The sequence below is a fragment of the Odocoileus virginianus genome, chromosome 6, assembly GCF_023699985.2.
Source record: "Odocoileus virginianus isolate 20LAN1187 ecotype Illinois chromosome 6, Ovbor_1.2, whole genome shotgun sequence".
NCBI lineage: Eukaryota > Metazoa > Chordata > Mammalia > Artiodactyla > Cervidae > Odocoileus > Odocoileus virginianus.
The window spans coordinates 18,378,137-18,397,523 of record NC_069679.1 but is presented as its reverse complement, the minus strand read 5'-3'; the positions used below and the strand labels follow the sequence as shown (position 1 = coordinate 18,397,523).

The window sequence follows — 19,387 nt, the reverse complement described above, 5'->3', positions numbered from 1 at the left end:
AACTGTAATCAGAAATCTTCCAGCAAACAAAAGCCCAGGACCAGATGGCTTCACAGTGGAATTCTACCAAAAATTTAGAGAAGAGCTAACACCTATCTTACTCAAACTCTTCCAGAAAATTGCAGGAGAAGGTAAACTTCCAAACTCATTCTATGAGGCCACCATCACCCTAATTCTAAAACCAGACAAAGATGCCACCAAAAAAAGAAAACTACAGGCCAATGTCACTGATGAACATAGATGCAAAAATCCTTAACAAAATTCTAGCAAACAGAATCCAACAACATATTAAAAAAATCATACACCATGACCAAGTGGGCTTTATCCCATGAATGCAAGGATTCTTTAATATCTGCAAATCAATCAATGTAATACACCACATTAACAAATTGAAAGATGAAAACCATACGATTATCTCAATAGATGCAGAAAAAGCCTTTGACAAAATTCAACATCCATTTATGATCAAAACTCTCCAGAAAGCAGGAATAGAAGGAACATACCTCAACATAATAAAAGCTATATATGACAAACCCACAGCAAGCATCACCCTCAATGGTGAAAAATTGAAAGCATTTCCCCTAAAATCAGGAACAAGACAAGGGTGCCCACTTTCACCACTACTATTCAACATAGTTTTGGAAGTGTTGGCCACAGCAATCAGAGCAGAAAAAGAAGTAAAAGGAATCCAGATAGGAAAAGAAGAAGTGAAACTCTCTCTGTTTGCAGATGACATGATCCTCTACATAGAAAACCCTAAAGACTCTACTAGAAAATTACTAGAGCTAATCAACGAATATAGCAAAGTTGCAGGATATAAAATTAACACACAGAAATCTCTTGCATTCCTATACACTAACAATGAGAAAACAGAAAGAGAAATTAAGGAAACAATACCATTCACCATTGCAACAAAAAGAATAAAATACTTAGGAGTATATCTACCTAAAGAAACAAAAGACTTATACATAGAAAACTATAAATCACTGATGAAAGAAATCAAAGAGGACACAAACAGATGGAGAAATATACTGTGTTCATGGATTGGAAGAATCAATATTGTCAAAATGGCTATACTACCCAAAGCAATCTATAGATTCAATGCAATCCCTATCAAGCTACCAATGGTATTTTTCACAGAACTAGAACAAATAATTTCACAATTTGTATGGAAATACAAAAAACCTCGAATAGCCAAAGTAATCTTGAGAAAGAAGAATGGAACTGGAGGAATCAACCTGCCTGACTTCAGACTATACTACAAAGCCACAGTTATCAAGACAGTATGGTACTGGCACAAAGACAGAAATATAGATCAATGGATCAGAACAGAAAGCCCAGAGATAAATCCACGAACCTATGGTCACCTTATCTTCGACAAAAGAGGCAAGGATATACAATGGAAAAAAGACAATCTCTTTAACAAGTGGTGCTGGGAAAACTGGTCAATTACCTGTAAAAGAATGAAACTAGAACACTTTCTAACACCATACACAGAAATAAACTCAAAATGGATTAAAGATCTAAACGTAAGCCCAGAAACTATAAAACTCCTAGAGGAGAACACAGGCAAAACACTCTCCGACATAAATCACAGCAGGATCCTCTATGACCCACATCCCAGAATACGAGAAACAAAAGCAAAAATAAACAAATGGGACCTAATGAAACTTAAAAGCTTTTGCACAACAAAGGAAACTATAAGCAAGGTGAAAAGACAGCCCTCAGATTGGGAGAAAATAATAGCAGACGATGCAACGGACAAAGGATTAATCTCAAAAATATACAAGCAACTCCTCCAGCTCAACTCCGGAAAAATAAATGACCCAATCAAAAAATGGGCCAAAGAACTAAACAGACATTTCTCCAAGGAAGACATACAGATGGCAAAAAAACACATGAAAAGATGCTCAACATCACTCATTATCAGAGAAATGCAAATCAAAACCACAATGAGGTACCATTTCACGCCAGTCAGGATGGCTGCTATCCAAAAGTCTACAAGCAATAAATGCTGGAGAGGGTGTGGAGAAAAGGGAACCCTCTTACACTGTTGGTGGGAATGCAAACTAGTACAGCCGCTATGGAAAACAGTGTGGAGATTTCTTAAAAAACTGGAAATAGAACTGCCATATGACCCAGCAATCCCACTTCTGGGCATACACACCGAGGAAACCAGACCTGAAAGAGACACGTGCACCCCAATGTTCATCGCAGCACTGTTTATAATAGCCAGGACGTGGAAGCAACCTAGATGCCCATCAGCAGACGAATGGATGAGGAAGCTGTGGTACATATACACCATGGAATATTACTCAGCCATTAAAAAGAATTCATTTGAATCAGTTCTAATGAGATGGATGAAACTGGAACCCATTATACAGAGTGAAGTAAGCCAGAAAGATAAAGACCATTACAGTATACTAACACATATATATGGAATTTAGAAAGATGATAACGATAACCCTATACACAAAACAGAAAAAGAGACACAGATGTATAGAACAGACTTTTGGACTCTGTGGGAGAAAGCGAGGGTGGGATGTTTCAAGAGAACAGCATCGAAACATGTATATTATCTAGGGTGAAACAGATCACCAGCCCAGGTTGGATGCATGAGACAAGTGCTCGGGCCTGTTGCACTGGGAAGACCCAGAGGGATCGGGTGGAGAGGGAGGTGGGAGGGGGGAATGGGGATGGGGAATACATGTAAATCCATGGCTAATTCATGTCAAAGTATGACAAAAACCACTATAATACTGTAAAGTAATTAGCCTCCAACTAATAAAAATAAATGAAAAAAATATATATCATTAAAAAAAAAAAAAAAAAGAAATGTGTCCCCAGACCTCCTAACTCACCTGTAATGACACCGCTAGCCAATCCAGGGATGCCCTGGATCGAAGTGACATTATTGTGAACAAAGTACTCATCACAGGTAGCATTGAAAAACTGACTTGAGTTGCAGAAGAAGCCCCATAACTTTGACGGCACTGTCATGTTGTTAGCGTCCTTGGTCTTTGCGCAAACATCAATATGTCTTGATGAAAGGGTGCGGTTGCCCAGCATGCAGACCCTAAGTGAAAAAGAACAGGAACAAAACTGAAGCCAAGAGGAAAAACCATTTTAAAAAAGGAAATCGTTTAGAAATAGGTTAGTATATATGCTTGCAAAGGAAAAAAAAAATCTCATCTTGAAGAGTTTTTACTGTCATGGGTGGGAAAAGAACTACTATTGACTAGCTCTGTAAATGGTATCTTACCATTTAAATGGTATTTTCTGCCAACCTAACCCTTACAGCAATCTCACAAAATATGTACTGGTATTTCTATGTTGTGGAGGAACTGAAATTTAGGGAGAAAAAGTAGCCTGCCTGAGCTCACACAGGTGGTGGGTAGTAGTAACAGAATTCAAATACAGGAACTGTCTGAAGATGCTGTGCTGAATCATCTTATAGAATTTCTAGGTTATTAACCAATTGTTGGGTCTAAAAAGAGTCCTTGTGTTCTTCTTACACACACACACACACACACACACACACACACACAAATTCACCTCTTTGATTTTGGCCTAAGAAAAAGCCTTATGCTCCATAACAACCCCTTGGAAAATATAAAGAAAAAGGTCAAATCTTCTGGATACTGTTTCAGGGAAGACAGCTTGGCTATAATTAGGACATCCGTCTATGACCTAATAGAAAACTGTTTTTGAACTTAAGCCTAGACCTAGTGGAGTGAGGATATTTAAGGATTATACAAATACAGACTCTTCATTTTTTTTCTTTAAACCAAAGATATAAATACAAATAAAGGAATAATACACCCACAGTTAAAATAACTGTCAGGAGGAAAAAAGCAACTTTTGAAATCTGCAAAATGATAGCATACATATGTGATAAATCATGTGCCTGTCACTCAGCTTCATCAACTCCCAACATTTCCCAGTCTTGTTTTATGCATTCCTCTAGGTTTTTAGACTTGTTTTGCTGAAATATTTTAAAGAAAATACCACATATGAATTTTGCCCACCAAAAAAGAGAAGACACATCAAAGGAAAACTTGAGGCAAAATGGAATTTCCCAAGTTAAGATATAGCCAGAATGTAGCCTTTAGTACTTTTATGACTCAACTGGCTCTCCAGTTACTTTAGAGCTACTGAATGAGCAGACTGAAATTTATCATGGACAGCTCTTAGCACAGGCGAAGTAATATTGGACTGGGAGTCAGCAAATCACAGGGTTTGTGTTCTTGCTCTGCCAATCATTAACTTTGGGGCAAATCATTTAACTTCTCTGGACCTATTTTTTCATCTTGAAAAACCTGTTTTTCAGTAATCAGGTTAAATCAATATAAGACTGATGAGTGTGATCCCTGGATTACTCGGATGATTTTTCAAAGACAGTCACTGTAACAAGGTTACAAGCAATACTCAGTGCTGGCTAGTTCCTATGCCACTAGTCAAACAGAAAACAGGTGAGCCTTTGAGTCACATATCTGTACAAATCCACTTCTACTTCAAAAAGTATACATTAAGGCACCTATACGACTTATATGTATGTCATATAATTTATACAGAAACAGATACATATGCAAATGATGTGACATTCATTTTCCTTTATTTTGTGACTAGAGAGTTCATTACTGTACTAAAAACAAAATAAAAAATTCAATTGTAAATACTTAGGTAGGAATTAAGGTTTTCTTGACTCTCTTGATTTTTCATTAATAAAAGGAATCTAACACAAATACTTTATTAAGGTTTCTGGCAGTAACTATGCTGTTTGAAAGCCCTTAATGAATAGTTCAAATATACATAATCATTATCAGAAGGTTTTGAAAAACCTACTATCTATATCCAAATGATGGTCACAGCTGCCAATTCTATGCTAGGGACATAAGGAAGATGACACACAGTTTCCTCAGAGGCTTCCTGCACAGATGCTAACTGGGCTTATCCAAGAGGGAAATCTCAGTGAAAACTGTGAAATTCGGCCTTGAAATGATCACATCACCAGATACTGTTAATGACTACCCAGTAATGATGCCTAGTCAGAGAGACACGTACGGGAAGTGTGGAGGGGCGAAAGAAGACTTGATGGCTCCAGCATAGATGGCCAAGATGGACACAATGACACAGGCCAGAAAGAGTGAGGCAAACTTGTTCACATAGCGTACGCCGATGAATACCACCAATACCATGAGGACCAAGAAGGCTGTCCCATAGACACGCATGTTATTTAGCATGGCTGCTGACTCCTTGAGCGCATCGTCACTATGAAAGATGGCAGCTCGAGGGACGATATATACCTGTTAAGCCAAAAAAGGAGAAAATGAGGTCATCAAAGTAATTAAATAAAATGGCTGTTGTTTGCATTTGCTTTCACAAACGAAAGCAAAACTGAGACAGAAAGTGACTGGAGACATAGCCTAATTCCTGTTTCAATCTAAAATGCCTACAAAAATAGGATATCATTGATTAGCCTACATGCTATTCTGAATACTTACACTTCCAAATGAAAAAACAAGGGATATGTTATTAGCTTATTCAAAGTGTTATACAAAATGACTGTAAAGATTATCTTGAGTCCTACTTCTGCTATTTTTACTTTAAATAGTAAAAAATATATCCTAGTGAATGAATAAATAAACATTTTATGTCATTGGGATAAAAACATCAAAAGAGATCTAAACTTTATTTTACTTTTTCCCCATTAGCACGAGTCTTGCCTCTAAGACTTTACCTTTTTGGCTGAGGTGGCAGGGTGCTGGTGATGGGGTGGAGGGGAGGGAGTAGGCAGGCCAAAGGATACCCCTCAAGCTCTCTGACTCATACTCCCAGTAGGAGGTCAATAACAGGTCAGGAGTCAATCCCTTGATTGATTCCTACAGATGACTTCTCAGAAGCTTTGGTATCAGACAGCAAAATAAGTCCAAATCTGTGTATTTTCCATACTACAGACCACAATTAAGCCATTACTCACCAGAAAAATTTCAATGGCACCAAGGATATACATCGCTGCTGCAAATGTGGTACCAAGATAAAAGCAGAGGCCAACAGCTCCACCGAACTCTGGGCCCAGTGCTCGGGAAATCATAAAGTACGAGCCTCCAGCTAAAAGGTGAAACAGAAGGTGAACACGATAAAGAAAGTATGCTAGAAACAGGAATGTAAACAAGTCGTAAAAAGGATAAATGCTTCAGGCTTTTAAAAACCCTGAATGTAAAAAAAAAAAAAAAAAAGAAAAAGAAAGAAAAAAAAAAAAAAACCCTGAATGTGATAAAAAGTAGATTTCCCAGTAGGAAGTAAAAGATGAAACCTTCATACTACACATCTAATATCCCACATACAGCAGCACAATTTTGTTATTACTGAGAAAAATATCAGATTATATTTACCACAGGCATCAGATAGCTGAATAAAATATAAACTCTAACTAAAAGAAGCTAAAAATGCAGTAGAAATGAGATATTCTAGCTTAAAAAATAAAGATTTTTTTAAAAGAAGGTTTCTCAAGTCAAATAGTAGTGCCTGTGGCCAACAGACTAAATAAATAACATTCCTTGGAAGTCTGTACCTCTACCTTTATAGCATAAACACACAGTAATCAGTGACAATCCATGAACTCCAGTCTCAGCTACTGACCTGGCACCACTCCATTAGTGGCGATGGCACTCATGGAGATAGCAGTCAACATCGTCTATAAAGAAAGAGAAAAGAGAAGGCTCTTACCATACAAAGACAACATTTCCATACTGCTTTCCCATCTGCAGGTCTCAGAGCACTTGAATATTTAACTCTACATACTTTTATGGAGGGAGTTATGGTATGGAAATGAGATGATGAGCTTCATCACTGCACTAGTCACACTACTGGTATCTGGAGTATTCCGTTAAAATGCTCCTATGTGGTAATCAGTGGGTTAGGTGCTATCAAGAACCACTGACCCTACCCTGGTCTTCTAGTTAAAAACTTGGAAAACAGGTTGGAAACTGAGTAAACACTGGCTAATATAACAAGAATAATATTCAGTAACAAGAACCACTGAAGACTTCTGAGTTCACAAGAACTGTATTTTAAAAAACATTACCTGATAGTGGAAGAGTACAGAATGGACTGCAGATAGGGAGCAGATGGAGGCAGAAAGTCTTGTTAGCAGGCTAATATAGTAGTTCAGTGAGAGGTAAGGACTGCAGTGGTAGAAGTAGGAATATAAAGAAGGGGTTGAACAAAAGAGATTTCAGAGGGAGACCTCATTGGCCTTGATACCTGATGAGATATGACAAGCAATCAAGGAGTCAAATATGACCCTGAAGTTTCAAGACTAAGAAACTGAAAAAAAAAAAATGGAGTTATGAATGATATGGACTATGTCCGCTTACCCTGCTTTGCATGGTACTCAGCTTAGCAAAATGTAGAGGGAGTGTGTGATGGTGACAGTAATAAGTCAGTAGACAGCTTAATAATAAAAAAAATGTTTATAATAATTTATCAATTTACAACAAAATTGAGAGATGTAGCTGGGATACACAGATAAGAGGAATTTAAATTAAAGGAAGACCAGAATGTTCTCAGTATAATGGAAAGAAGACCTGGAAATAACACCCCAATTTCTGGGGAAGGGGTAAGGTATGACACTTCAAAACAAAATACTTTTTACCCCCAAACAACAATCAGCTGTTTACTGGTACTGCAGTGGAGTAATACATCACATTTTCTAACACATTTTCTGTCACAACACTAGCATTATCAAATTCAAATGGTTTGTCTTCTGAAGTGTTTGAAGTCAGGGGCTGTATCTTCTACTTCCAAGGGAAGCCTTCCTTTGTAATTTTGAGTATAATATATTACAGATATAAGCAGTGAGTAACTGACTAAACTGAAAATCCTTGAGATTTTAATACCAAAATAATCTCTCCTGTTGAGATCATGAGTATTTTCCTAGTATGTATTCTTTCTTTTATTCCCAAAGAGGTTCAAGCATGATACTCTTGAGCTCTTGCATGTTCCAGGTGATTTCCAGGGGGCAACCTGGGACTTACACAGCAGCAGCAGATAAGGACAATCGCAAAGGCCTGCAGAACTCCAGCTGTGCCCACCACCCATGTAAGGCGTAGAAACAGGATCACTCCAAAAATATTTTGTAGACATGGGAGGTAGACACCCATGAAGGTACCCATTTGGGGAGTCTGGAAAAGAAAGATGTTGACAAAAAAAAAAAAAAAAAAATCATGTGGTCATTTAGAAGAGCTGATTCATCCCTTTACTTTTATATAAAAATTTGTGCCCTAACTATAATTTTAATTGCAAAACAGAGATGATAAGTTTAAGCAGTATCTTTAAATAGGCACATACAAAATCTCCATCTAACCAATGTCTATCACCATACTTATTATTTCTAGAGATACATATTTTAACTTTATGGAGGTCTCCACATGTTTTTACATAGAAATCCCATCACAGACTTTTAGGTGCATCTCCAACAATTTACAAGTTTCTGTTCTTCAAGGGCAATAGTTTTTTCTTAAAAAAAAAAAAAATGGGATAATGACTTGATGGAATTTCTTCAGAATTTGGCATAAATCTTTCATAGTAGTTAGTAAATGGAGTTGATAAAAAAGATCTGAGTGTTGCCTTACTCCTGAACAACCAGAAAGCTAACTTGTAATGTTGTTCCGTATTTTCATGGGTGTGGACACTTTCCTTGTGATGTGCTACTCCCTCTCCCTGGAATGCTCATCTCCCAGCTACACATTATACAACTCGCCCCTCAGGTGCCTGGCATATGCAAAGTGTTCATAGTTCTTGAGCAGAGAGTGACACCCTGGACATTTCTCCTCTCCTCTATACGGGGCCCCCTTAACCGGCCTTACTAGTCTGAGGCCTCACCTTGGTGGGCTTCTTCTTCCCCTCAGTGATGTTCTCTGCCTCCTCGTGCTCCTTTGCTCCTTGTGTCAGGTTAGTGTAATTGGCCAAGCGGCTAAGGAGAGAAGACACCTTCGGTCTGGTGTCCATCTCTTCCTGCAGAGCCAGAAGTAAGGAAGAAATACATGATGAAGGACACCGGGAATGATCCATCTACCAGAAAACTGCAAAGTAATCACAGGCAAATATTTTTTAAAAACTTATCAATCTAATGAGATGGATGAAACTGGAGTCCATTATACAGAGCGAAGTAAGCCAGAAAGATAAAGACCATTACAGTATACTAACACATATATATGGAATTTAGAAAGATGGTAACGATAACCCTATATGCAAAACAGAAAAAGAGACTCAGATGTATAGAACAGACTTGTGGACTCTGGGAGAAGGCGAGGGTGGAATGTTTCAAGAGAACAGCATCGAAACATGTATATTATTTAGGGTGAAACAGATCACCAGCCCAGGTTGGATGCATGAGACAAGTGCTCGGGCCTGTTGCACCGGGAAGACCCAGAGGGATCAGGTGGAGAGGGAGGTGGGAGGGGGGACCGGGATGGGGAATACATGTAAATCCATGGCTAATTCATTTCAATGTATGACAAAAACCACTGCAATGTTGTAAAGTAATTAGCCTCCAACTAATAAAAATAAATGGAAAAAAAAACCAACTTATCAAACCTACATGTATTCTTAGGAAATTCTTAAATGAAAAGCTTTATGACTGTACTAGTAGACAGAAAACAAAACCACACTGGCTCCTTATAGATAGTTGTAACCTCATAAAAGGCTTCTCAGGTGGCGCTAGTGGTAAAGAATCTGCCTGCCAATGCAGGAGATGCAACAGATGCTCATTCAATCCCCGGGTTGGGAAGATACCCTGAAGGAGGAAACGGCAACCCACTCCAGTATCCTTGCTTTGAAAATCCCATGGACAGAGGAGCCTGGCAGGCTAGTCCATGAGGTCGCAAAGAGTAGGACACGACTAAGCACGCACGTGATTGCAAACCTCATAAAGAACATTGATAACATAATTTTTAATCACAGTATTGCTAACAATCTACTAATAGTATTAGTAATAGTCAACTCATATTTATAGTTATTATTTATAGCACCAAGTGTGGCCATGTCAATGAAAAACTTTTGTGACTGAACCAAATATTCACCTCAGACCTTTCCTTGAAGGAAGGTAAGAGAAAATATTATTTAAAAAATAGGAACACTGAGAAAAGTGGCATTCAAATCATTGTCCAAAGTAAGACAAAGTATTGCTGGACTAAACGAGGCTCCTTTCATTAGTCAGGCCACAGATTCCATCAGAATCCACACCGTCTTAGTCAGATGAGATGTTCAGGTCCTCTTAATCCAACAGCCCACTTCCTACCCTGCTTTTTAGTTACTGCTGTCCTAAGTCGCTTCAGTCGGGTATAACTCTTTGTGACCCCATGGACTATAGCCTGCCAGGCTCCTCTGTCTGTGGGATTCTTCAGGCAAGAATACTGGAGTGGGTTGCCATGTCCTCCTCCAGGGGATCTTCCCAACCCAGGGGTCGAACTTATGTCTCCAGCAGCTCCTGCACTACAGGCAGATTCTTTACTGCTGAGCCACTAGAGAAACTCTTTTGGTTACTAGTTCTAAGGTAAATAACATTCATCCCAAACACAGAACTGAAAAACTTTATACTTCATAGATTATTACAACATAAACATTTACATCCTAGTTAAATTTGACAGCAAGTTCTCCATATGCCTGTGATGTCAACATTCCTCTTTATTTCACAGAGATTTGATTCAATTATTTATTAACTAGCAATAATTAGATTAGATTAAATCAACTGCAATGACAAACTATAATGAGTATTATATTTTAACAGTTAGTTATTAAATTATCCAACCTGTACTATTTTAAAACTAAATGGGAAAAAAAAAAAACACCTAAATGGGGTGGAAGACAACAATCTTAAGATTTCTATTCCTGAAGTCTCTGCCCTAGTTTTCTCCCAAATATTACCTCAAAGAGTGCCAAATTCTTATCAAAATATTCATCTCCTTCTTCATAATTGGAATTGTTAAGATAAGCATTTCGAGCTTTCTTATGTCCATCATCTGGAAAAAAAAAGTATACCATGTTAGTTTCTCATTGGTATTGAAGAGGCATCAGCACCAAAGAACTGCATGTTGCCTCTGTAATAATAGAACTCACTTTCATATTCAGAGTTTCATCTCAGAGTGGTAGTGGTGCCTGGAGAATGTGACTTCCTCTTGAAAAGGGGCAAAAGCAAATCTCTTAAGAAGTAAACATGGGTCATTTCTTTTCTTAACAATGCAAAGACTGGAAACACCATTCTTTTAAGACTCCAGCCTAGAGAGACCCTACTCTTAATGTCATCCAAAGCCAGGAGGAAAAATAAAAAGTCATTGAGTACCTGCTGGGTGTACAACACTGCTGGTCAAGGCTACTCTACACACTGTTCCTGTTGATAATGGCAATAAAAGCCCTTGGCCTTCAGGGCTGTCTGACCTTTTCTATAAAATGACACCATATTTGTACAAAAAAACAGGCATCCCACAAGAATTTGGTGAACCCACTGAGGAAAAACGAGAGAAAGACTGGGTTCCCTAAAACAGTAGAGATTCTGTTGTTTGAGTGCTTTCTTAACTTTGATTCTTTATCGTGTAAAAGTTACACAGTTATACAGGTCTGGCAGAAGAGAAAATTTTAATAACTGTGTAAATGTCATTAAGAACTAAGATTTTAGAGACTTCCCTGGCAACACAATAGTTAATAAGACTCCATACTTTCAGTGCAGGGGGCACAGGGTTCGACTCCTGGTTGGGGAACTAAGATCCCACATTTGGCACAGTGAGACTAAAAAATAATAAACCCCCCCCCAAAACTCTAAGATTTTAAATACTGAGGAACTAGAGATCAATATAAAAATTAAAGATTTTAATCTAAAGTCCTAAAACCTTAAATATGTAAGATGAGCTTGGGAAACAGAAAGTCAAAATAACCAAGTCATGTCAAAGGACAGAGGAATCAATCTGAAGGTGTTCCCACTGGTTAAAAATGGGATAATGTGAACAGTACAAATATATAATGCAATGAATTCAAATGCAACTACTTGAAATATCCAAATGGTACATTAAAACAAACAAACAAACAAACAAAAAAAACTAGTCCCCTTCGCAGAGTTGCTATGAAAAAATATCAAAGTCTGAAAAATAATAAATGTAAAGAATTAAGCAATTAGCTCTAATCTCACCTTTCCGGTACCAACTATATTTCAAGGTAACCAAACAGGGAAAATTACTTCATCATAGAAACATCTAGCTAATAAACACAGATGGAATGATATAATTACGAAAACAACACCAATTTCCAACCCCTAATGAAATAATGGTTATGAGCAGTCATCATCAATGGTTGCTAAAAGCATTAGGTGAAAGCCTGAGACATAACCCACTGATCAAATTTAGCATCACTAAAAGTGGGACAACACAATCTTCTAATGTAATGCGATAAAAGATATACTTGTACAATTTATGATGTATTCTTACCCAAAGAATGAATGGAAGCTGAAGATAAGCAAACCTCTAAATCAGCTCACACAAAAGAAAGGAAGAGCAACATCACCAAATGTCAGGAAACAATCAGAGGAATATGAATATGGACTGGTTATATTCTTTAGAAAGGGCAAGTAAAATCATATGATATATGGAATTTTCCTTAAAATATTCTGGGGAAAAAATCTGGTGGGGGCTGAAAAATTTGCAACACTGTTGAAGCTGGGTGAGGGGTTCATGTTGTTTCATTATGCTATTCTACTTAACTCTTCTGTACCTCTGGAAATTCCCATAATAAAAACTCATAAAAAGAAATACAATTATTATCCTCTCTCTAATGCTTCCAGAAAATTCTAAAGAATGACACAGCTAAAAATTATCACCACTTTTGAGTAATTCATTTATTCAATTAATTCAATAAGTAAATACTTACTAAGTTCTTCTATGTTGGGCCCTACAACAGTAGACAAGGCAGTTAAAGACTATTTTCACTGTGCATATACTAAAGTCACAAAAGACAGAAAATGGCTTTTAAAAAAGTGATAAGTTCAATGAAGAAAATGAAACATGTACTGGGATAGATTATGACTGGGGATGGGAAGGCAGACAAGTTTTGGTAAGATCATTAGAGTAATGATAAGCAGGTTCTCCAGAATTATATACTATAGTATTTGCCAAATATTCGCATAGGCTAATTTTAAAATACTAATGTGATTTCACTGAACTTGGTTTCAGGAAGAGAAGATACACTTGGTTTTCATGAGCTGGTAAACAAGAGACATAGTAAGGACACACAAAGGATAAAAGTAAAGGAAAGAGATATATCAGGAAAAACCTAACCAAAATAAAGCTGGTACAGTTTTATTGCTAGCAGATAAAATTTTCTTTAAGAGAAAAACTTTATTAGGAATGAGAGGGTAACCACACAAGGCCTAATCACCAAGGAAGTATATATATTTTAAACATACATCTATTGTTTATAGTTATCTCTTTCTGTGTAAGAAATGACTCTCAAATTTAGAGGCTTAAACAACACATACTTACCATCTCAGTTAGTGGGTGCTAGGAATATGGACATGGCTTAGCTGGGCACTCTACTCCACAGTCTCCTGTCAGAACCGTGGTCTCACTGGAAGGCCTGGGAAGATGCTCTTCCAACCTCACTTACATAGTTGGCAGGATTCAGTTTTGTTTTGTTTCTCAGGCTGTTGGCCAAGGGCCTTTCTCAACTTCCTTGCCATGTGGGACTTTTCTCAGGGCAGCTTACAGCATGGCAACTGGACTCCCTCAAAGCACGCCATCAAAGAGCCAGAGATGGGGTGCAAGGCAGATGTCACAGTCTTTTTGTAATCTCATTTTGCAAGTGACGGCACTTTTGTCATATTCTAATAATTAGAAGTTTTGCAGTCATAAAGTCCATCCCTCACTCAAAGGAGAGATGATTACACAAGGGCATGAATACCAGCAAGAAAGGATCAACAGAGCCAATCTAAAAGGTTTCCTAGGGAGTTCCCTAGTGGTCTACTGGTCAGGATTTGGTGCTTTCACTGGTGTGGACTAGGTTCGATCCCTGGTCAGGGAACTGAAATCCTGCAAGCCAAAGTGCAGCTAAAGAAAAAAAAGGCCATATCCATCCATCCATCCATGCCTCAAAATATCTGAGGCAAAAATGAACAGAGCTATATCAAGAAATTAATCTACCATCACCCAGGGAGATTTTTAACATACTTTCCCTCAATAATTGATAGGTGAAGCAGACAGAATAGCAAAGGTAAAGAAATCCAAATAACACAATGAATAACCCTGACCTTAATGGAGATAAGAGTTCTGCGTGCAAAATTAGAGATTATACATTTTAATCAAACATACATGGAAAATTTATATATGGAAACTTATCATGTACTAGATCTTAAAGATTGTACAAATATCAAACATATCAAACATAAGCCATGATCTTGGCTTATAAATCTAACAAGAAGTTAGAATTATAAACAGACAAATTTTAAAACCATGCAAATTTAGGAATTAAAAACCACACATTGTCTAACAATTCAAGGATCAAAGATTAATCTACTTAAAAACTGAGTAACAACAAAACCACCACCTATTGAAACTTGTTTGATGCTGCAAAAGTATCACTTCAAAGTAAAGTTATGGCTTTTAAGTTTTATATAAGGAAAGTAAAAGGAATAAAAATTATATGAGCTAAATACCTATTTTAAGAGGCCAGAAAGGAAAGAGAATAAATCCTAAGACAATAGAAAGAAAAAGATAATGATAACTATACCAGTTGTCTTTTGGTTAAATGTCCCTTTCTGTTTTCATTTTTCCTGGGTTCTTATGCTGTGGGTAGATATCCTATAAAGAGCGTATAGCTGTGTTTTTAAAAATCTGACAATCTTTTAATTGTCAGGTTAGGTCCATCAACTTTAGCAACTGATATATTTGGACTGAATTGTACCATCTTTTTATTTCTCTTTGGCTTTCTTTCTCTCTGATTCATTCTCATTTTCTCTCTGGATTTTTTGGTTTACTTTCCCTTATTCCATTTTTCCTCTCTCCTCGCTTGGAGTTTTCACACTCTATTTCTATTCTTCTGTCAGTTCCAACTCTCGCCTCCTGACTTACATATTACTGTCCAACATTTCTAGGAGTTTTTTTTTCACTACACAAATAAGACACTAAAATTATTTCATATTGACAACACTGACTTGGGTGAAGGTCTACATTTACCATTTCACTTATTCAATATTCTTTGTTGCATTTCAGAATACTAGTCTTCAGGGATCATTTTCCTTTTACTTGCGGTATATTCTTTAGAATTCCTTTCAAGAAGGGTTTCTCAAACTCGGCACTGTGAAATTTCAGACAGTATAATTATTTGTTGTAGGATACTGTCCAGCACATTTCAGGATGTTTAAGAGCATCCTTGGCCTCTAGTCACTAGATGCCAGTAGCATCTCCAATAGTGACAATTAAAAATATCTCCAAACATTTCCAAATATCCTTTGGGGACAGAACTGTCCCTAGTTGAAAACAAATAGTTTAGAGCAAGTTTTGTGGTAAAAAAATGTTGTTGGCTTTTACTTATCTACAATTATATTTTGCCCTTAACCCCAAGTATCTTGCTAAGCACAATTCTAGGATAATAAAATTTTTTTCCAAACACTTAAAGACATTCTTTGTTATCTGAGAAGTTTATCGTTCTGTTGTTCTTCTGATGATCTGTTTCTTCTCTCTGCTGCTTTCAAGATCTTTTCTTAGATGTCCTGCAGCTTTATTAAGATATGTCTACATGTGGTTTTCTTTTTGTTCACAACTACCTTTTGCCTGTTTCTACTGTTTAACCCCTTCATTTTTAAAAATATCAACAACTGTTTGTTTACCTTCTCTTTAAACAGTCTCATGTTCCTAGCTGCATCCTCTATTAAATAATTTAGACACTTAATAGTGTTATATTCCAGACTCAACACCACTTCATTCCTTTTGAAAGTTACAACAGGAGGAAAGGAGTCGCAGCTTTAGCATACTACTTCCCTGTTATTCAATAGCCCTATAATATTGTTGCTATAAAAATCTGACTTCAGAACTCCCCTGCCCCCACCCTGCTGCCCGCTGGTCTAAGCCATCTCCTAGCAGCTCTGGCTTCCTGGGCTGCAGCCCTGGCACCTCTATTTGAGGCCTCTCTAGTCTCAAGTTTCAGATGCAACTGCTCTAACTTTCAGACACTCTGGTTCTGGAAGTTTCTGACTCAACTTCTACTCACTTGCTTAATTTTGTTTTGGGTGGTTGGAGGGAAGAATGTCTCCAGAGACTTTGCCCGTGTTTATGAGACCAATGATGCCTTCCAGATTATCTTACCCAGGGTTTACTTGTGGTGGTAGGAGGGTCCAGCAGAGCTCCTGGTCAATTTTGAAATGTCAGGGCTTTCTGGGCAAGGAGCAAAGCTCTCATCAGAAGTGGTTAACTGAAAGGCGTGGTTCAACCAGGTATGAAACCAAAAGTGGTTATACTGAAGGGCGTGGATCAATTCTTGGTCTGAATATCTTGGAAATCATGCTGCTTTCTAAAGTACGACCTTCAGAAATCTGGGTCACTACTATGACTCCAGGAAATCCCAAGTGGAATGAAAATTCTAGTTTCTGAATAGCAAATAACCTTTACTCTGCAAGAACTAAAAAAAAACAAACTCATATCCCTCTTAGGACTTCTTTAGAATTATGTAGAATCCTAAGACGCCTTTGAAGGATACCTAGCGAGACTGGCCTCAGTAATGCTTTGAATTAAACAGCCCATCAGATCACTATTATGTTTCTTTATTCTCATTTTACCAACCATATAATGCTGATATTATTGAAAAACACTGCTGTTTCATCAAACATTCAAATGAAAACTGATAGGAGTGCCGCTGGTTCTACTGAAAATATCAGATTTCCATTTGTTATGGCATACTGTTTTGTAGGCAGAAAGAGTATGCCAAATTCTTGCTCTTTATAAGCATTTTATTGTTATGGTGCGATTATTTCTATAATGTTGCTTTTTTTTGTTCAATTATCACTTACACTTCAACTTAGATGTAAGATAAACATCAGGTTCCTCCCTTAGACTCCTGAGCTTGTCTAGTGGCCTTTGTTGGTCTGAGCAAGGCAGAACAAGAGCAGTAAGTATACTTAATCTCCCTTGGCACAGGTTTGGATCTGAACTATATGACTAAGTGAACACAAAAGGTTGTCTCAAATGTTATAAATTATGTTTTTGATTTTTACTTTGATGTGTGTATGTGTGCTCATTTGTGTCCAACTCTTTGTGACCCTATGGACTGTACCCCACCAGGCTCCTCTGTCCATGGAATTTTCCAGGCACGAATACTGGAGTGGGTGGCCACTTCCTACTCCAAGAAGAAAGTCTGAATCAACAGCCGAATAAGAGGCACAGGTTACAACTGGTTGCTTATCTCTTAAGTCTACTGTCTTTCTCTCTTTTCCTTTGCAGTTCACTTATTGAAGAACCTATGTCATGTGTTCAGTAAAGTTTCTGATGATCTGGATTTTGATAAGCATCCATGTGATGTTGTTTAACATGTTGCTCTGTTTTCTTCTATTTCCTATATATTGGTAATTGGGTCTAGAAGCTTAACCACATTCAGCATTTTTATGGGGGAGGGAGGAAAATACTCTCATAGAGATATTTTGATCATCCATCTGGAGGTATGGGTCATCTAGTTGCTTTCTTTTTCAGATACTAGCAAATGTTGATGATGAATGCCTAGCTTCATTAATCCATGAGAGGCTACAAAAATGGTGATATTATGGTATTTTTCCTTAGTTTATTAGCTGAAATACTTTTATAAACAAGACATTCCCTGTAATTTACTATTTGGTTACCCACTGGTATAGTTAAAAACAAGATAAATACTTCATTCTTTTCTTTTAGACCAATTCTCAGAATAATGAATTGATTCACTAGATTTCTCCAATGGTGACCAGTTTTTTATGAGCTCATGAATTTAAATACTGAATATGTTTCCAATAAAATCTTTTTCCTGCAATCTACTAAGGTGATTTTATGTTTTTCCTTTAATATGTTTAATATACTAAATTATATAAATTGATTTTTAATGATAAACAAACCATGTATCTTTACCAGAAAGTAATTTTTTGTAATTTGTTTTTTTTTAGTAATTTTTAAAAATACAGGTGACCCCTGAATAATGCTGGGGGTTACTCAAAATATAACTATAGTTGACTCTTCATATCTGAGGTTCCTCCTCTGCATTTGCAGATTCAACCAGCCACAACCTAAGCAGTACTGTAGTATTTACTATTGAAAAATATCTATGTTTAAGAGGACCAGTGCAGTTCAAACCCAAATTGTAAGGGTCAAGTGTATATTGCCTGATTCAGACTGCTAATATTTCATTTAGGATGTTCAGAAGTAAAATTGGTCTATACTGTTCTCACATTGTCATTGTTAAGTTTTGGTATTAAGTTTATGCTAGTCTCAAACTGAGCAGAGAAGTGTCTACTTGCTTTTCTGTTCCTTGAGAGAAACTGTAGAAGAGAAATTATTTTGCTTTGAATGTTTGATAAAAACTGTAAGAACACCAGGGCCCACTGTTCATTTGCTTGCTTGCTTTCTAAAATGTTTTAAATGGAAAATGACACACACATAAAAATTCATGAATTGTAAGTATCATACACTTAATTCTTTATCACAACTGCAGTTTCACCCTTCTGTTCATCTCGTCAGCCTGACCCTGTGTTTTGCAAGAGATCTGATGAGTCAGTGGAAACAGTAGATACATTAAAATAACTTTACCCTGTTGAAAGGAAAGCATTTAGAAGATTTGAAAGATCCTATTATAAACTCCATTCAGCAGGCAAGGCAACTGAAGCAGTTTTTCACCTACTGGGACAAATTATCCTAAGTGAGATTTTTTATAGAATCTGGCAAGATTTTAATTCAAGCTACCAATGCCTTTTCTGAGGAATCATAAGATGATTAGAAGATATAACAATAAATTGTCTTTCACTCTTTTGCAACTCCAAAAATAAAAAAATAAATCAGTAAGGAGAATATCCTGGAGGTCCAGTGGTTAGAACTCTGCTCTTTCACTGCTGAAGGTGTGGGTTCAACTCCTCGTTGGGATTTCACAAGCCGTCGGCATGGCCAATAATAAATAAATAAAAATAAACCAGTACAGACTTTGAGGTTGTAGCTAAACATACTTAGAACAGGAGACAGAGGATGACTATACCAATAGCATGAGAAAAAAGGAGAATATAATCTGACCTAACGAACCTAGGAGAAAGAACCCAGGGTAGAAGGATGAATTTAACCTAAACTGGATAAATTCCCAGGTTTATTTAAAAGTGAATGCAACTGTAGGTTGCCAAATGAGA

General features: G+C 37.1%; 1 protein-coding gene across 3 annotated transcripts in view; it reads right to left on the bottom strand.

The window, feature by feature from the left end:
- Positions 1 to 19,387, bottom strand: part of SLC12A6 (solute carrier family 12 member 6) — a 92,159-nt gene that overhangs the window by 18,051 nt on the left and 54,721 nt on the right. For all 3 annotated transcript variants that reach the window (XM_020904093.2, XM_020904092.2, XM_020904094.2), the window contains 7 exons: positions 10,930 to 11,024; positions 8,887 to 9,018; positions 8,040 to 8,186; positions 6,643 to 6,697; positions 5,981 to 6,111; positions 5,065 to 5,306; positions 2,862 to 3,076 (listed from right to left, as the gene is read on the bottom strand). In XM_020904093.2, the coding sequence (XP_020759752.1) occupies positions 2,862 to 3,076; positions 5,065 to 5,306; positions 5,981 to 6,111; positions 6,643 to 6,697; positions 8,040 to 8,186; positions 8,887 to 9,018; positions 10,930 to 11,024 (1,017 nt within the window). The remainder of the gene's footprint in view (positions 1 to 2,861; positions 3,077 to 5,064; positions 5,307 to 5,980; positions 6,112 to 6,642; positions 6,698 to 8,039; positions 8,187 to 8,886; positions 9,019 to 10,929; positions 11,025 to 19,387) is intronic.